The 17476-nt window shown below is 41.2% G+C and overlaps 1 protein-coding gene across 8 annotated transcripts in view; it reads left to right on the top strand.

The window, feature by feature from the left end:
• Window positions 1-17476, top strand: part of TBXAS1 (thromboxane A synthase 1) — a 253833-nt gene that overhangs the window by 110015 nt on the left and 126342 nt on the right. For 7 of the 8 annotated variants that reach the window (XM_033057856.1, XM_033057858.1, XM_033057855.2 and 4 more), the window contains one exon: window positions 16218-16314. In XM_033057856.1, coding sequence (XP_032913747.1) covers window positions 16218-16314 — 97 coding nt within the window. Of the gene's footprint in view, window positions 1-15245; window positions 15338-16217; window positions 16315-17476 lie in introns of those variants that run through there. The other variant, XM_033057861.2, reaches the window with a different exon arrangement.

Genomic DNA, 17476 nt, shown 5'->3' with positions numbered 1-17476 from the left:
GTGGCTGCCTGATCACTATTGGTGTATTTTGCATTCTGCATACGCAGATCTGTGGGCTGCAGTTTATTGGCAAAATTTGCAGTAAATTAGTTGACCGGTTTAATTCTAGCATGTTTCAAATGTACTTAGGTCTCTGGAACATTGCAAATTGATGCCTAGTGTACTGTTAATGTGAAAGGTATTTATTAATGAACAGCTCATAGCCGCAAACAAATCTACTGTGTGGACTGTGACCTCCCATGAGAACTGTGCAACTTGAGCTTGTGTGCTCTGTGATGGTTCTTGATTTGTTACTATAGCCTCTGTCTGCCCCAGTAAGGTCCAGAGACATTTGTGTTCTATGGATTCACAGAGAGAACTCAAAAGCCCACCGAAATTTCACAGTTCCAACTCTTAGTGCAGGCAAAGCCACTGGGATGGAAAGCTCTGGTGCAAGTGGTAGTCTCTTCTGTGTGCAAAGCTCTCCCACTCCTCTCTGAGGTTCCAGATATTGCCCTGGGATGGCTGAGCTGCAGGCATGTGCTCACTGTTCCGCTTTTTCCCAAGCTGCCCCCATCCATGACTCTACTGCAGCTGTTTGAGCCAATGTAAGTCAAAGACCTGATGTAATCTTTTACAACTCTGGAAAGAGAGCGTGAAATCCAACCATATGAGACAGGCAGCATTTTATGTGCTCTTGGCAAGGCAACAAAGGACGCTGCCTGTCACCTGCATCACGTTCCTGATGCTTGTTTCTGTGCTCATGGTGTGTACAAACTGCGGTGAATGTAGCTTCAGAAAATTACTCTGTTTAGAGGAAAATCTCCTGGTTGGTTTGGCTCTGCTGACTGCCTTTACCTGGACATGGAATGATGGTTCTGTGAGACTGGCCAGAATTTTGTCAGCTCCTAAGACTGGTAATAAGGCCCTTGTACCATATCTAAGCATCTGAGGAACCTGGTTTAGTCTTGGTCTGCTTCTGTGTGTGCATATAGCAACCTTGTCTAGGAGAAGGTTTCACCGCCATTTCCTCCTGCAGAAGTGTCTCTTTTTAGTTCCCTGCACGCTGGTACTGCGCAGCATTTAGCTGTTGAAGCATAGTCCTTGTGAGCTCCATCCTAGGATTATTTGGAAAGTGAAGTTTCTTTTGAAAACGTGCTGTCTGAGGAGTGTTTTACAACTAATATAGGGCACAGGTGATCTTTGATCTCTGCTGCCTGCTTTTTAGCTAATTAATGGTTAAAATGATAGTTTTAAAGGGAATGAAACTGCTGAACAGATTGCTTCTTCTTATCATATTACACCTGCATACCACAATATGTCATCCTCATTCAAGGAAGTGGGGGGAAATATTGTGAGTTACAAAAACTAGTTCTGTAGACTCAATTTCACATTGCTGTATGGTCTTCATTATCTACTGGAGCCCGTATTTGTTAAACTTGTAACGAGCTGTAAAGTCCACCTTGTAATTTCCCCCCCACCCCTTTCCACCATTTGGAAAGAAGCAGGCTGAGATCTTTTAAAAGACTGAAAAATCTGAGTCATTATTTCAATGTAACAATCCTCCTAGAAAGTATGGGAAAACAGCAGCATTGTAGATTTTGCTGTGCATATTAAATGCTTTCATTAGAATTTCCTACAGCACTCAGAAGTATTGATGCAAACCTAAAGCAGATACATGCAATATGAAATGTTCAGTAGCTATTAATGGTCTCTGAGTTCACTCACTATGTATCTGATTATGAACTGGTGTTCTCGGTGTCATGCATGGTAATTTTTAATGCATTTCCTGAATAATTTCCCCTCACTCTGTGTAGAGGGAGGCAAATGGCAAATGCATCATGCCTCCCAGTGCGTGTGTGTGTGTGTCCCCTTTCTTGGCAGCCTTTGAAGCACATCAGTTTTAATGCTCAGTTCAGGAACTTCTGCCTGCCTTGGTCACTTCACAGGAGTCAAATTGCTGCCTCTCCAGGTGATGACCTCTAATGCCAGCTTCCAATTCTTTCTGGTAGCCCAAAGAAACCCAGCAGCAGCTTGTGGTGGTTTTGTGGCTGTGATATGAGAAGCACTGAGCAAAAGGGATATATCCCTTTTCCACAGATACCTTGTTGGGTCTGGAGAAGGACAGAGAAAAAACTGCAGATCAGCAGTTTTTGTCTGCAAGCCTAGCATCCACAGAAGCACTGATGCATCCACGGCTCTGGCCCTTTCTCATGCCACCAACTAGGAGCCCCAGGATGCAAATGCTAGTTAGACCTTCTCTGTCTGTGCTCGAGAGCCCTTAGACAAGACCTTGTGGGACCTCTGCCCTTGGGATACCAAAGCATTGCACAGGAATGGATTTGGGATGTCTATTAGTTAGTTTCTTAAAAACAGTCGTACTTTCCTTTGTGAGGATACACTTTGCCGGGTATGTACAGAGGTGTTTCCTGCCAAGTGCTGCCTTCCACGTCCTTGTTCAGTTGGTGCTACCTCTTTGTTGGGGTTTGTTCTGGTTTTGTTTTTTCCATCCACAACCTTGACTTGTAGGCTCTGTGTTTATGCTTTTCCATATTTCCTTCCCTCCTCCGTAAATATTTGCTCTGGGTTTTTCTTTCTCTTACTTCTCTTCAATCTCTTTAGCTCTCTGCTACCTTTCCTACATGCTCTGATATTTATTTCTTCAAGTTTTTCTTCATGTTGAATTGAAAACAGTAACATGACCTGACAATTTCAAAGTTATTCCAAGTTTTTTATGTAATTGCATAAATCTCTTCATTACTTTTTTATTGTTTTGTCATATATAGGTTTCATTTTTTCCCTCTACCTTATTAGTCTGGGGGTCAATTTTATTCTACTACATTTTATTAGTATAAAAGGGAACAAAATGTCTCCTTTTTCTTTGGTGGTTTGGCACTATCCTAAAATGACACTTTTTCACTGTTTGACTACCTCTTTTCTTTCCCTGGAGAGGCTGCTTTATGTCAGACCTTCTGCCGGCAGTGCACTGGGTGTGATTTCATCAGGCAATAGGCAAAAGAATACCCCACTGCAGAGGAAGAAGATGCTTTCAGCTGTTACTATGTTCATTTGTTTTTTCCTGTCTTGGGGAACATGGGATGAGCTGAGCCACCATTACCCTGGGGATTGTGAATCTTTCTTTCCCTCCAGTAAATTTAGTGGCTAAACTAAAGGTTAGTCTTGAAGGAGGATTCGTTTTAGTCACATAGATAAAAGTCTACAAGGATAATTAAAAAACTGTAGTAATGTTAAAAAACTTCCCATGCAGAGAAACAGCAGCTCTGCAATGACAGACACTGCATGAGGGAAAAGACTGACCATGTCTTCCAGCAATTATTGGGGTATACTCCCGTAGGAGTTACCTCTGGTCTAACTTTATTAAGATTCAAATCATGTCCTGTCCCAGAATCTCTTCCTCTCTTCCCCATTCAAGCAAGCCTGAAAATAGTGCTCTGGACCTTCAAGCAGTTGTTTACTTCAGCGTAGCTTCATTAAAGGCACGGAGTCATGACTATCTGAAGGTGTTGACCCAATGTTTAGGTCTCTCTCATGTTATGTAGCTTCAATCTTTGGACTATGGTGCCGACTGAATAAAATTAGGTTTTGTACAGCAAATTTGAAGACATACCCAGACCTCTTAAAGTAGTTTACAGAAAATGGAGTAAATTGGGAGAGATGTTCTGATTCTGTAAGGTCTAGCAGCAGACATTTTATCACTCAGCAATAATCCAAGCTTTTCTGTCGATGTTGGAATCTATTTTATTGAATAAAGATCTTGGCAAGGACACTGGGAAATGCTGCAGAGTCTTTCAAGGTGACATTATGAGAGGATCTTGGTTTTTTGGGACCTTTTATTGTATGGAACATCTTATGAAATACTCTGTGTGAAGGGCCAAAGTAAAACATTAGCAAAGTAGCCCTAACAATTTTATATGTTTACTGGCTGTCCACTTAGGCCAGTGGGAAATAAGCTATGTTTGGGTAGGAGACAGAGAAAGTAGGTCTCCAAGTGCAGTACAGAGACAAATGTTAAAGTAGGGCAGATGGTAATGTAACATCACATGGAAAGGCATTAGTTTTAAAATATTAAATTCTATTAAAATAATTTAATTTTTTATTTTTGGAATAGAGATGTATATTACAAAATGGGAGGATTAATATTTGAAGTACCCAAACTTATTCTTACTACAGATCCATATTTTCTCCTTTCTTAGTGGCATTTTATTTGCTTTTGTCCTGTAACAAATACAATTGTATTTTCATCAGTAGTGAAGAAGTTTGTGAAACTACCATAATTTTCATCCTGTTCGTTTGCTTAGCAAAATATTTTATCAACTACAAATTTACAAGCCTTGGAGCAGACCCCTTTGATACAACACTGTGTTTATACCTACTCACAGGACTGCTTTGGGCATTGCATTCAGTCATTTGCCTGTTCTGGGCTCACCATTTTGGATATTGGATTTCTGCAGGAAGCTGTACTTGCCCTTTCAGAGGATGGCACCTCTGAAATCCACAGGCTGTCCCTGCTGCCAGAGGAGTGGAAGCAGTGGATTACACTAAGGTCAGAGGACGAGGGGTGTTGCTGGCAGTGCTGACCCTGCCATGCAGGCAGCATTGCCTGTATACTGGCAGATCTCTGCTGGATTTAAAAGGCTCCAGGTGAGAAGAGCATAATCAATAATTGCAGATACCAAAACTGGAGCCTTCTCGTGCTTTCCTACCTTTTTCTCTTTCCTTCTTTGCCTACAGGACACGAAGCATCTGAATCCCCCAGACAATTGCTCACGCATTTACATTTTCATTTGCTTGGTTTATAGCAGGATTGTTCCAGCTTTTGGGAGGGGCAACTATCAAAGATGTACAGGCACTGCCATTGTGTTTTATTGTTCCAGTCTATTTTTCCCTGTGAATGTAGGTGGGAGTTTTTCAGTGGGTTGGTTTTGTGTTTTTGTACTTTCTCTTTCTTCTAAGAATTTATAACCCTTTTATTGTCAGTCTTCAATCATTTTTGATGGATCAATATATTTACTTCAATGATGGCTCATCCCACAGTTGTGCTTGTATTTTTTTTTTGCTTTGTTTATAGAGGTTATGAATAGATTGAAGGGGTTGTATCTCTGCTATACCTCTGTTGTTGCATGAGGATCAAGTTTCCTGAAATTGGCCCAATGCATTTATATAAAAGGAATATGAGGTGTTTACATCGGTCTGTCTTCAAATCTGCTGTTTCCCCCCCGCCCCTTTTCTAAGAAAACTTTGAGCAACTAGAAATGCTATTGTTTTCAGAAGTGTTCTCAGAAATCTTAATCGTGACTGCTGGTGTTCCGTGTACATTGAACTGTTTGGAGGCAAGGGCTTTAGGAAACTGCTCTAACAGACTCCAGAGATCCAGAGGGTTTGGGGAGTAGCATAGCAAGGCAGAATGGTGACATGGACTCAAAAATGAGGCAGGTCCATGGGAATCTCTGGTCTCCAGCCAAGCAGCTCTGACTGAGGCAGAGTGGAGAATTTCTTGAGTCTGCATCACAGTCATGACCCTAGGCAACCAGATGTGGGCCTGGGACAGCTGTTTAATGCAGCTGAGAGGGGAGCTCACACATGTGCAGAGCAGTGTCAGTACGATTTGCTGTGCTCTAGCTGGGGTCAGTAGAAGGAGTGGGTGAACAGTATTTGCCAATGAAGGTGAAAGGGTATGGCAGTGGAAGAGAGGCCTCCAATGTACTATTCCATCCCCAGGGACTGGGGTTGTTTAATGATAATGTATTTCCCATTTGTTATACAATTGTCCCCTTTCTCCTACCACAAAGAAGGGAACAGCAAAGGAAGTGTGCTTGTTACAACTGATAATATGTAAAACATGGTAAATGGAAAATAGGTCAACTAGGCAGTGCTCTCACTAGTGTTACAGTTTGAAACATGATCTGTATCTTATGACTACACATTAAATATGAGGGAAAAAAATACCTGAACCTGCATGGATTGCAGGGAGGTTTAATAATTTAAACCAGATGAGTATATTTGCTGTTTGTAGGATGTAATCCCCATAGTTGCCTTACCAGAGCCATATGCACCCTAGGGTTTGATAAATTCGTTCTTAGGCTGGAATAATTTGCCAAGTTATGAAAACGGTGACTCAACTACCTCTCAGCAGAACATTGTCCATTTGTAACAGCAGATTTTCCTGGAAGTCATTACTTTGGAGTGCCATTGTCAGCTGTACGCATCACTCCTACTCTTCTTGTCCTTTGTGGTACAGATTTGCTCATTGCTGTTAGTGAGGATGCTACTGCTGATACACAAGCTATCAGGTTTTCTGTTCTTTTCTTTCTTTTCTATCTCTGTTGAATTGCAGTTTCCTTTGTCTTCTGTGTGGTGCTGAAAGAGGTTAGGAAATTTATCATGGTTATTTTTAATGGGTTTTTTAAGTCCCACACGACACAGATTGAATTGATTCAGGAAAATTTCCTGGAGCTGTAGCATTGTACTATTAAAAATAATTTTATCATTGCAATTTTTCTGTAAGAAAATACATCTATTTTTCTCCTATTCTATAACAAAGCCCTGCTTTCTAATGTTTCTGCATGGTCAGATATTAGCCATTTCCCTAGATAATTTAGGTTGGTCATATGTACTGCCAGCATTTTTGTTGTAGAGAATTCTGCTAGTGGTTTTATGATAAATGCATAGAGCATTGGGAAATTACTTTTATTAGTGTACATTTAATAATGCATTAACTAAATAAATGGGTTTGTGTGTGTGTTTATCTTAAGAATGTATAGAAAAAGTACACGCTGCTATAGGTAAAAAATGAATCTTTCCTGTGCGCATTTTGTATGCTGTAGTGTAAAAAAGTACATTCCCGAGAGCTCAGTAGGTGGTTACTATCTTTTTTTTCTTTGTTTAGACATATTTTTTTAGGCAGATCGTGCAAGAAAAGCAGGTTCTAGTGACTGTCCCCCTTGTGGCCGGTCTGACAAGCCTTTCCTTCCCTGAGTAAGGCTGTCCATTGTTGGCTGGAATATGTGTCTTTATTGCACACAAACAAAATGAATGAGTTACTTGTGGCTTCCCACTTCTGAAACCCTGCTTTCACTTGCTTAAGCTTCAGATATTTTCAGGCTAGTGACCATGACCAAGTCAAAGTGTCACTTTGTATTTTACAAGACAGTCTAATGCATGTGTAGTTACATGAAATTCAGTTTGGCTTACTCATTCCATCATGATATGTTTATGATGAAAAAAAACCCAAACCAGTCTATTGAGTCCTATCTATTACTGAAGAATTAAAATATTTTAATATCAAGGCAGTATTATTTCAGAAATGCATGCATCTGCGTTGACATAAGCAGAGCAAAGGTATTAAGAGGGACGGTGTACAATATAATGTAACTCTCTCATTGATTTAAGATTAAAATGTCAGTAAGAAGGAGTAGACTGAAAGAAAATTATGTACATGTTTATTTCAGATACATACAAAAATAAAATATTGTTTTGTCCATCACTACTGATCCTATTTACAGGAGGCAGATGAGCTGTCTTGCCTATAAAGAAATGAAAGATAAAGTGCAGAATTAAAACAAACAGAAACAGCCTGCTGATTTTGAATGTCTCTGTTCTGAATGCTGCTTTTGAAGTTATGTATGAGGACAAGCCTTTTCAGCAGATAGGGATACTTGGTGTGTTCTGGAAGCCTTTTCTTTCCTCCGGGGCTAAAATGGCTAAACAAAACTGGAGAAGTGAAGAACTCCAGTTGCACTTGAGCTCTGGCTGTGGTAAGTAAAGCATACATGAGATGAAGCTTGCAGAAACGCAGAGTTATGGAAGGCTTTTCTGTGTATCTTGATGTCAGGTCTCAGGGAGGAAAAATAACACAAACCTCAATTTTAATGGGTCAGAAAGGCTTTATAAGGGGCAACAATCAGATCACATGGGTTTTGTTTTAGTTGCTCTGGAATGTTTGCTTCTATGAAGTTCAGTGGTGGGTGTGTAACTATAAACTTTATTACACTTGTGCTTTTATTATAGTCAACCTGTTTTATCACCTTCTCTATCTTGTGATGTTGTAGTATCCCAAATCATATTTAAGTCCTTTGACCACCTTTCCCTTTAATTTTCTCCATATGGTCGCACATATGCTCTCTTCCTTTTGTCTCCTGTCCCCAAATTTTTCTTGGATCCTGCTCTGTGACACACATGTCCCTGTTTTCTGGGATGCTGATCATTCTCCTTGGCTTCACCGACATGTGTTCAGATAGGTACCCCATACTTTTCTAGAAAGCAGCTCTGCATTGCGTTCCCCTCCTCCACATGTTCTCTCAGCCATATTATTTGATGTAGCATCACAATTGTATCCCTCATCTTCTGCAAGCATGCTTCTCTATCTCCATTTATCTTGTATGAAATGGCTTTAGCCCTGCCAGGGTAATGCTGCCTGTTGTTTCCCAGAAATTGCTTACCTGTTTGTCAAAGGAAGCTGCTTAGAGCTCCTAACTAGAAATCAGGATAAGCATTCCACAGATCCCTATCCCATCCTTACGTGGAGGGGGAGGGAGTAAAGGTTACCCTCCTCAGCCATCTTGTTTTTTCTTTTCATTCCACAGTAAAAATAGGTAGTGCTGTTGAATATTAATAACAGGCTCATACAAATCCATACAAATGAACACTGTGTTCTTAGTAGCAAGTAAAGTTTGGAGACGCAGAAAGTTTGTTATCTTCTTGAGGTAACCTTCCCCAGAAATAATAATCCAGTATTCTGGAAAAAGTAACCTGATGATTTTCCCCTCAGGGTATGGCAAAGGAGTACTTTAGTAGTGAATTAGGTACAAAGAGCAAGAGATGAGACTGTTCTCACGCTGCATCTCGAAAACCCCCAGAAAGGCCAGGCACAGAAATATGCTGAAACCCACAGGAAACGCCTGCTGCACCATCACATGAGGTCAGTCAGGCATAGCGCGCTTTAGCGAGCGCAGACAAAACAAGCTCTGGTGAAAATACCACAGTCTAAACATGAGTAACAAAACACAGACTAATACAGCCCAACTTGGTGGGAAGCACCATGGGAAAAGATTTAGAAACATCGTTCTGGCACTCTTGCTGAGGTGAAGAGCTCTGAGGAGTTTCAGCGTCACCCGGTCACAATAGCACCATGCTCCCATGCAGGAGCAGTGACTGGTATCTTATTAATATCACAGTATTTCTCATTTCCAGTAGGATCCTGTAAAGCAGTACCCTATTTACAGCTTTCATCTGGCATTAATGAAGTGGAATACTGATGTAGCTAATCAGCGCTAGCGGTTTGATGCAAGCATGCGGAGCAGCGGTGGCAGTGGTAATCATCTTAGCCCAGTTGGCAGGATAAAAATAACCCCTGCCAGCACTGGGAAGTGGCAGCTCCCTGGCTGTGGAGGAGCACAGCCCACGACCCCATGGCTCTGTGCTGCCCTGGAATCAGCTTCTACTGCAGCCCACCTGAACAGAGAAAAGAAACAACTGTTATAACTGTCCATCCCTTTTGCTGCTTCTGTCCCCAACCCCTGAACGTGGGCTTGAGTTTTTGTACTTGCACTTAGGTCTGGACTCAGATTGGCTCCAAAAACCAAACAGATATAGATTGCTGAATACACTTGTATAATTCAGAGGTGGCTTTTTTTCTCTTCGTGGCACTTTGTGAGCTTAATTTAATCTCTGTCATTTCTTATATCTGGGTAAATGTCATTTACTTCATTTCATGAATGAATTAACACAGCCATGCAGAGGCTGTGTCTCTTGCACTGCTCGCTCAGAAGGGGGGAGGGATTAGTAAATGTGTGTGACACCCTCAAGTTGTTAAATCCTGGGGTTAGAGATGCTCAGAAGCAGATTTCATTTCCTTGGTATAAGTTACTTGAAAGACTCTACCAACTCTGTACATTATGACGGCCTCAATCAGCCCTCCTTCTCTTTTCTGTCAACATTAAATATATTACTTTCATTCCACAAGTCTCTTACTGCACCTGATGAGGGAGGAGCTCCTTTAAAAATAGCTGTGCTTTTAGTGGTGGGGAGAAGATAAATAATCCTGGAATTTTCTTCCTTTTTTTTGATACTTCCTTAAGCATGTCAGAAAGCAGAGGCCTTCTGGCAAGGTGTGAGTTTGAGATAGCGCAGAGGTTCTTGGTATGTAGAAGATAGCATTTTTAATCCTGGGTGTGTGGACAAAGAGTTGGGTGCATAACCATATAGAGCAGCACAGGGAGTGTGAGCAAGCATTTTATGTTACGTGATAATTTAATTCCTGGGTGCGTTAAAAATAATAGTCCGATGTGTTTATTTTAAAGCTTTCACAACAAGAAATGTAGTTCATTGAAAAAGGAAATGAGGAACAATTTATTCTTAAATAGAAATGAGTGTGGCCATGCCTCTTTTTTTTCATAATTTACACAATGGGTTGGATTAGTCTCTGGATGAGGCATGTGCGAGTGTGTGTGTGTTGGCAGAGCTGCACTTTGAAACTTCACTGCGCCCAACGCTTCTCAGTGCTACTAGGGCTTCATTTTCAAGTGCAGTAATTTCACCTGTTTCTAGGGTATTGTGTTTTTGGGGTGGCTTTTTTTGGGTTTTCTTCTCTTAAGTATTAATGGGTGTTTTGTGGTTCTCCAATCTGGAGATATCAAATTGTGACTGCTTTACGAAAATAGTTGAGGGAAGCACCTTGACAACCAGAGTCACAGTGTAGGATGCAGAACAAGTGGCACGAGTTAGTTCCCAACCTTCCCAAAGAAAGCTGGCATGCAATTTCCTGGTGTACATAGCTGAGAATCTCTGTTCTCACAGGATGTTAACAGAAAAAAAAAAAGGTGATTACTGGTAGTTCCCATCTCCTCCATACCTGACTTTCCCCCAGTCCTTCAGATGAAAAATGGAAGATGTTATTTGTTTTCCCCACTGTCACTTCAGGTTGTTTAAGTTGTAGACTCTAAGGTCTAGACTAAGATTTCTATGTATGACTATCTCCTGTCAAATTAGGATATGGGGCTCTTGAGACCTTTAGCTGCTAATATAACATGAATAATACTTGTCGTACTTGACAAATTTGTCCCACTCCTTTCCTTTCATCTCAGCCCAAACTAACCCTTTCTGTGCAGGTTGTGTTTAGATTTTGCAGCTGCTCATTATGTATTGCTTAGTCTTATCACATCTAAATTGCCTTCGAGCACTGAAAGGGGACAGTGCTATGACAAATCAATTTGCTAACCTCTGAAATAATTAAGTAAGTAAGGCTGGGCTTCAGGCCTATTTTAAACAAGCATTGTGCTATTTGTTTTTTACATTTCTCTGCCTGCAATAAAAGGGTCTCTCTAAACAAAAGAGGCAGAGTGATCGAGAACTTCTCTTAAGGAAAAGGCACCCAAGAAAATCAACCTTTTCCCACTGTATCTCTGTTTCTTTGTACACCTCTTCTCCTCCCCTACCGCTGCCTTTTTTTTTTCTTTGTTCTTTGCTCTTCCCTGAAGAAAATAGCGATAATAAAATATTCTATTTTCATATGACTCTGCAGATGATCTTTGTGTACTTAACCAGACCACAGCATAGAAAACAAAGCCTTGCTTATTGCCTAACAGAATATATGTTTTATGATTTATGTGGTTGTAATACATGATAATAGATAGGAAGATCAAAGTCTTCTGTGAATTGACAGCAGCACTGTAAACAAGGTGAAAGGGTTGCAGGTGCTTCCCACATGGATTGTATACAAAAACATATGGCCCTTTCCCATAAGGTGCTGTATGTGCTCTCCACCTTTTCCTGTGCAACAGGGCCACGTTGCCATGGCTCAGGAGCTGGGAGATGCTGTTGGCAGCAGATGACCATGCAGTGTGGCCAGGATGATCTTGAGAGCATGGAAAGGCTAATGCTAAATTGATCTTTCAAATTAAAAGTAGCTGATTAATCCTCTGTGTCATCTGAGAACAGAAGTCTCCATTCTGGGGAGATCCCTGTCAAACATTGGGAAGGAAGATGATGAGCTGAAGTGTTTCAGGAGCGACTGGGCAGTCCAACGTGCTCCTTGTCTCATTGCTCCCACTACAACTCAGAGTTGGGCTTGGCAGGCATCTCTTACCTCCATGGGTTGTCTTCTGTGGCTGTGGCCATGGCAGGCACTAGCTGTGGGGTTGGGACACCTAGGCCCTATCTGCAGAAAGCAGCAATGGTGCATGAGCAAACTTGCAGATATTATTGCTGGATTGCTGTTTATTCTTGTGAGTAAAAGTAAAGGTGTGTTTAGTGAATAATGAAATCATTGTAAAGAGGACCGCAACATCCTGGGTGAACCCTGAACACAAGGTAGTCATCTCTGTCTTTCTCATTAATTGCCTTAAGAGGGATACTTGTCTGCCCTCAGGAATGAAACTGCTGCAGCTAGGTGTGGTGGGTGTTTGTAGACTCTTCAGCTATTGAAGCACTTCTGACAAAATTTGGCTTATTTTTTTTTCAATGCCCTGTGACATAACCACCTCCTTGACCTCCGAGCCCTTTGGCAGTCTTTGCTTTATTCACAGCTTCTGTGAATAGACCCGTGTCCTCTGCTGAATGCTTGTGAAAGCCCTTTTGCCTGGCCAGTCTGGGGATGATGTGGCACAGGGCTGCTGGCTTGCGCACGGGCAGCCTGTCAGAACAATGGCTCCTCATGTACTTGCTGTTGATGTACTGGTACCAGGTCTTTCCTACCTCACCTTCCAATGGAGTAAATCTACTGGTCTAAAATGCAAATTTCTTTTGCTCTTCTGGAGGGCTGCAGTTTAAAATGAAATATAATAGAAATTGCCCCGACAGCATAACTTAATTAACCAATGCCTCACCTACACAGGAAAATTTGTCTCTGTGTGTGGGTCATGAAGTTTATTTTTGCTGGTGTGGCAGTGTTACAACTGATTTCCATGTGGACAGAGGTGCATTGCCCCAAGGGTGTTATGCTACATGCATGAATTCTTGCTTGTTTGCCGGAGTGGGCTGGTATTCCCAAGTGTTTGCTTTACACCCTGAAAACCCTAGATGAAAATAGTCTAAAGTGTTGGGTTTGCAAGCAGTATAACGGTACTGTAAGTAAAGATGGGACTTCTGTGAGTGAATGAGTCCCCTGGAAAGATTAACCTGGAAAAAGCTAATAAAAAAGTGCTGTCCTAAATTATTCATGAATCCATTTGCAATGTACTTGCCCAGAGGCTTTTGTTTTTCTCAAACTCTTGTTTATTAAAATCTGACAAGAATATCAGGTTTTGTTCAATAATAAATCTAAGTGTATGAGAGACTAGTGAGATCCTCATCCAGTAATACAGAATCAAAATGAAGTTACATGGCAGGGGTGAATATGTTATTTACTTGGGAAGAATAGATTATTGTTCAGGAGGTTTTTATCTTTTACTTGCTCTTTTGAAAGAAGAGAAAAAAACCAAAACACCTAGTTGGGAGATAGCCTCTTGTTTTGTGACTGAGGCCTTGATCCTGCAAAGGATTTAAAACATATTAAAACTCAGTTAAGCATCTTTCTGGCAGCTTTTCGGGTTCCAAACCTGTGTTTGCTGAATGAAATAGCTCAGGTGATCTTGTTTTGTGCTTAGTTCTACTTGTCCTTTTTCCTTAACTTCAGGGAAAGACCATGGAAGTCATGCTGTTGGCTTATGGATTTTGACTGCCGAAGTATGTCCATACACAACCTCATCTTTTTGTGTCCTAGGAAAGGTTTGAAAGAAAGAGTGTATACAGAAAATAGGAGAATGGAAAAAAGGCAGAAAGAGAGCTTTTTCTGTTTGGGATCCAATAATGTGTGTACTTTGTAGCAGTCATTCCTTAAAAAAAAAAAAAAACAAAGGCAGAACTTTGTTTAAAAATCTATTTAAGTAGTTTGTTTTTTGTTGTTTTTTTTTTTCCCCCAGCATTTTCAATTTTTTAGTTGTAGGGGATTTCTTCCCCCTTCTCCGCCCTAATTTATAACTGCATAAAGAAAGGAGAAGCAGGTGCCTATAGCTAGAAAGTTAGAGAAGAGCAAATAAAAAAGAAAGTTTAGCTGTGGAAACAGAACTGGAAGTTTGGGTGACTGGTCTGAGTTGGAGAATGATGAATAGATTTGTTTGCATAAGCTTGGCTTGAGTCACTTTCTCATATAAGCAGCTTGAGTAGGAGATGCTTCTGTACCAAATTTTTAGTCCTGAATGCGTTCAAGCACAAAGAGCACTGTAACATAGAGACTCCTACTGGGAGTACCGTCCTGTGATCCCAATGGACAGGAGCTGGAGCTTTGCAGTTTCCCAGGATTGAAATTAGAAATGTGTCTCTCTTACACATACATACTTTGCCTGATGTATCATGTGGTGCCCCTTGCTGGTCAGAGTTAAGCTGTCTGGGTGGACATAACTAACTTCTGATTCAGATTTGGAATCTGGTGTCAGGAAGTTGGTCTCTGTGAAAAGCAGTTTGTAGCAGAACCATCGGTCACCAACCAATAAATGTGACCTGGAACTTGTTAAACTTGGAGGGAGGAAAAGTGAGGTGTGAGCACGAGAGGTCATGGCTGGTCATTCTGGGTAGGTTTGAGCAGCACGTCTTTGCCTTGAAAGCTTGTGTTGTCTCTCTGATGCTAGAAAAGTTGCATGTAATGCACTGTCCTCTCCTGCTAAAGTCTGTGATCAAGACCCTCTTTATCTGAGGCATCAGCTCTTTTTGATGTACCTATGAGGATTCTGAATAAAAGTTTGACCATTACAGACAGCTACTTTTGCTGTAGTTGAGCAAACCGGGAGGGGTTAAAAAGGTTTACCTTCATAGGCTACACCACCCATAATTAATGTTCCAGTAGAGCCTGAGGGTTGCATCTGGGAAATAAAAGTTCCCTTTGGAAACTCACAAGAGAAGAAAAGATGATGTCTACTTTCCTGAAGAACACTGTATTCTTGTTCTTCTCTACCATTTGTTTGTTACAAGCTTTAGTGGTAGAGAGGTCAAATTGGACTGTGAAACCTTGCTTTTAGAATCAAGATATTTGTCTGATTTGTTTGCCCTTGAAGAAATCAGGCTGCTGCAGCTTCATTGCCATGGGAACCCCTAGTTACTATATTTAATTCAGTCCAGGGTTTGCTTGTCTATTCAGTTGCTGCAGTGAAGACAGGTGATAAGCAGTATATCGATACTGAGCTACATCATACCAAAGTGATTAGGCATGGATATTAGTGTGGTATTGCAGCATCTGTGGTATTGCTCTTGTGTTCAGCTATGATGTGCCTGGCCCTCCTGTGCCTGCCTCCAACCTCTTCTTCCTCTCTCCTGGTGGAGAAAAGACAGTGCTGCCGGAATAGTCTTTCTGGTTCAGTGATCAACAAAGGTAGGGACTGGAAGCAACCTCTGCTTGCTGGCCATGCTTCTTCTTCCCCCAGCAGAGCAGCCAACCATCAAGTGTCTGTGGGCCTTAGAAGAAATGGTACTGGAGAAGGCACCTCTGCACCCCTAGAAGTTGTAGGGTTGGGATGGATCCCTGTGCAGCATCCACAATGGTGTGAACACCCTGGCTCCACAAGGGCATATTGAAATGGGAGCAGGGAGATAAAGGGTGTATAGTCACAGTCACCCCTATCACCTATTCTTCTTCTGAAGTTTTACTAATTCCCTTAGACTTGGTAAAGCTTTTTTCCCCTCTTTTTTTCTCCCTCCACATTAGTATAACAAGGTTTGTCCATGGCCATGCAGAGCCTGAGATGCACTCAGTTCCAGTGCTAATAGAAGTGGTGGAAGTGTGCTTTACTACAGTCATGCTGGGGCTTCTGGAAAGACTCATTAGAGGCAGGGCTTTGCCATGAAAAGACATTTCACGTGGCTGATGGCAGGAAATTAAATTTTTTAGGTCTTTCATTATTATTTCAGTTGATTTCTAATGTTTTACTCCCCTACAGTTTGGTTTAGTGATACAACATCACTTTGTACAGAATTCAGAGTGAGCATAGAGTGTGTAAACCTTTATGTTAAAGTGTTGGCTGAGCATTGATTAAGCAGTAAAAGATTTTAAGCTGTTTCCTTTCAATTCCAGGACCATGAATCTTAATTTAACAGTTGGGAGGGCTGGGGAAAGATACTGCTTTACCTAAGGGAATACATTTTGTGTGATATTTATTCACTGCAAGTATATTCAAGCAAAAGAAGACATGTTAGGGAAGGAGATAGTTCTCTGTGGTCACTATCTGCTAAAATGATTCTTTATTTATTTTTAGGTATTATATTGGTCGCCAGATGTTTGTGGTGGTCTCCTCACCAGAGATGATCAAGCAAATCTTAGTAACAGATTTTAGTAACTTCACCAACAGAACTGTAAGTACACATAAAAGTTGGCTTTGTGGATGGAGCTCAGACCAAAAGTGGTTACAAGGGAGCCAGAAGTAGAGAGAGGCAAAATTGCAACATGTTTGTATAAGACCTTAAGCTACCTACATTCAATATATACAGTCAAAAACTCTTGTTACCAGATGAAAGGAAATGTCCCTAGATGTAACCATATGTTACCTGAGGATGAAAGGGAATGCCTTTAGAAAAGACATACTGTCCTTGTGACTGAAGCACCAGATGGATATTGAAGAGAAGGTTTCAATATCCAGTTTTGCCACTGACTTCCTGCGAAATCTTGGGAAAATCACTTACTAGATCTCTTCCCCAGTTCTCAATCTGTAACATGGAGATGGTATTATTTGCTTTCTCTCACACGTGGTCTGTTTTGTGCTTTTAGACTTCACAGGGCAGGAACAGTCTGCTTGGGACAAGGACATGCCTCCCACAGCTATTGTATATTAGTCATACCTGAAAATAATAAATGGCAAAGAAGGAAGTTGGAGTTAGCGAGAATTTATACATATGCTCTTGGTTACACTCACCTTGGAAAGCTCATTTTCAGGACGTGGCTAGAACAAATAAATGAGACTGAATGGCCAGTGTTCCAGCAGTTGCTCAGCATTTTACAAGGAAATACTGTCACTGCTTGCTGCCTCGGTTCCATCCATTCCCTGCTTCCCTCTGGGCCCTTTGTAAGCTCAAACCTGCTCAGACAAACTCACGTGTGTTCAGGAGGGTTGTTTGTGCCCTCGGGGAACATTTTTTTCTCTGATCAGCTGTCTGTCTTCTCTGTCCCTCTGATCCTCTCTCAACCAGTCAGTCTGTTTTCAGACTGCTTGTCTCCTTTGCTTGCTTCTTTTGGTACATGGGTTTCATCTTGTGACTCCCTATCTTACTTAATAACTACTGGTACAAGCTGCCCCCCATTCTGCCCATAGCTCATATTTGAAAGGAAGAATCTAATTTTAGACTTCTTAGGCTACAAGTGTTATATGTTAAAAGGGACTTTTCCCCATTTTCTTTATACTTGAAGAAATTTTCCATCCCTTTCCTTCTTCTACCCCAAGCGGAACCCTATTTCTTCCTGTATATAACTTTCCTGTGTTTTTCCTCTTTATATTTGGTAGTAGTAGACTGCACCCACTAA

The sequence above is a fragment of the Catharus ustulatus genome, chromosome 4 (assembly GCF_009819885.2).
Source record: "Catharus ustulatus isolate bCatUst1 chromosome 4, bCatUst1.pri.v2, whole genome shotgun sequence".
Taxonomy (NCBI): domain Eukaryota; kingdom Metazoa; phylum Chordata; class Aves; order Passeriformes; family Turdidae; genus Catharus; species Catharus ustulatus.
The sequence above is the reverse complement of the archived record's forward strand: the minus strand, read 5'-3'. Positions and strand labels throughout refer to the sequence as shown.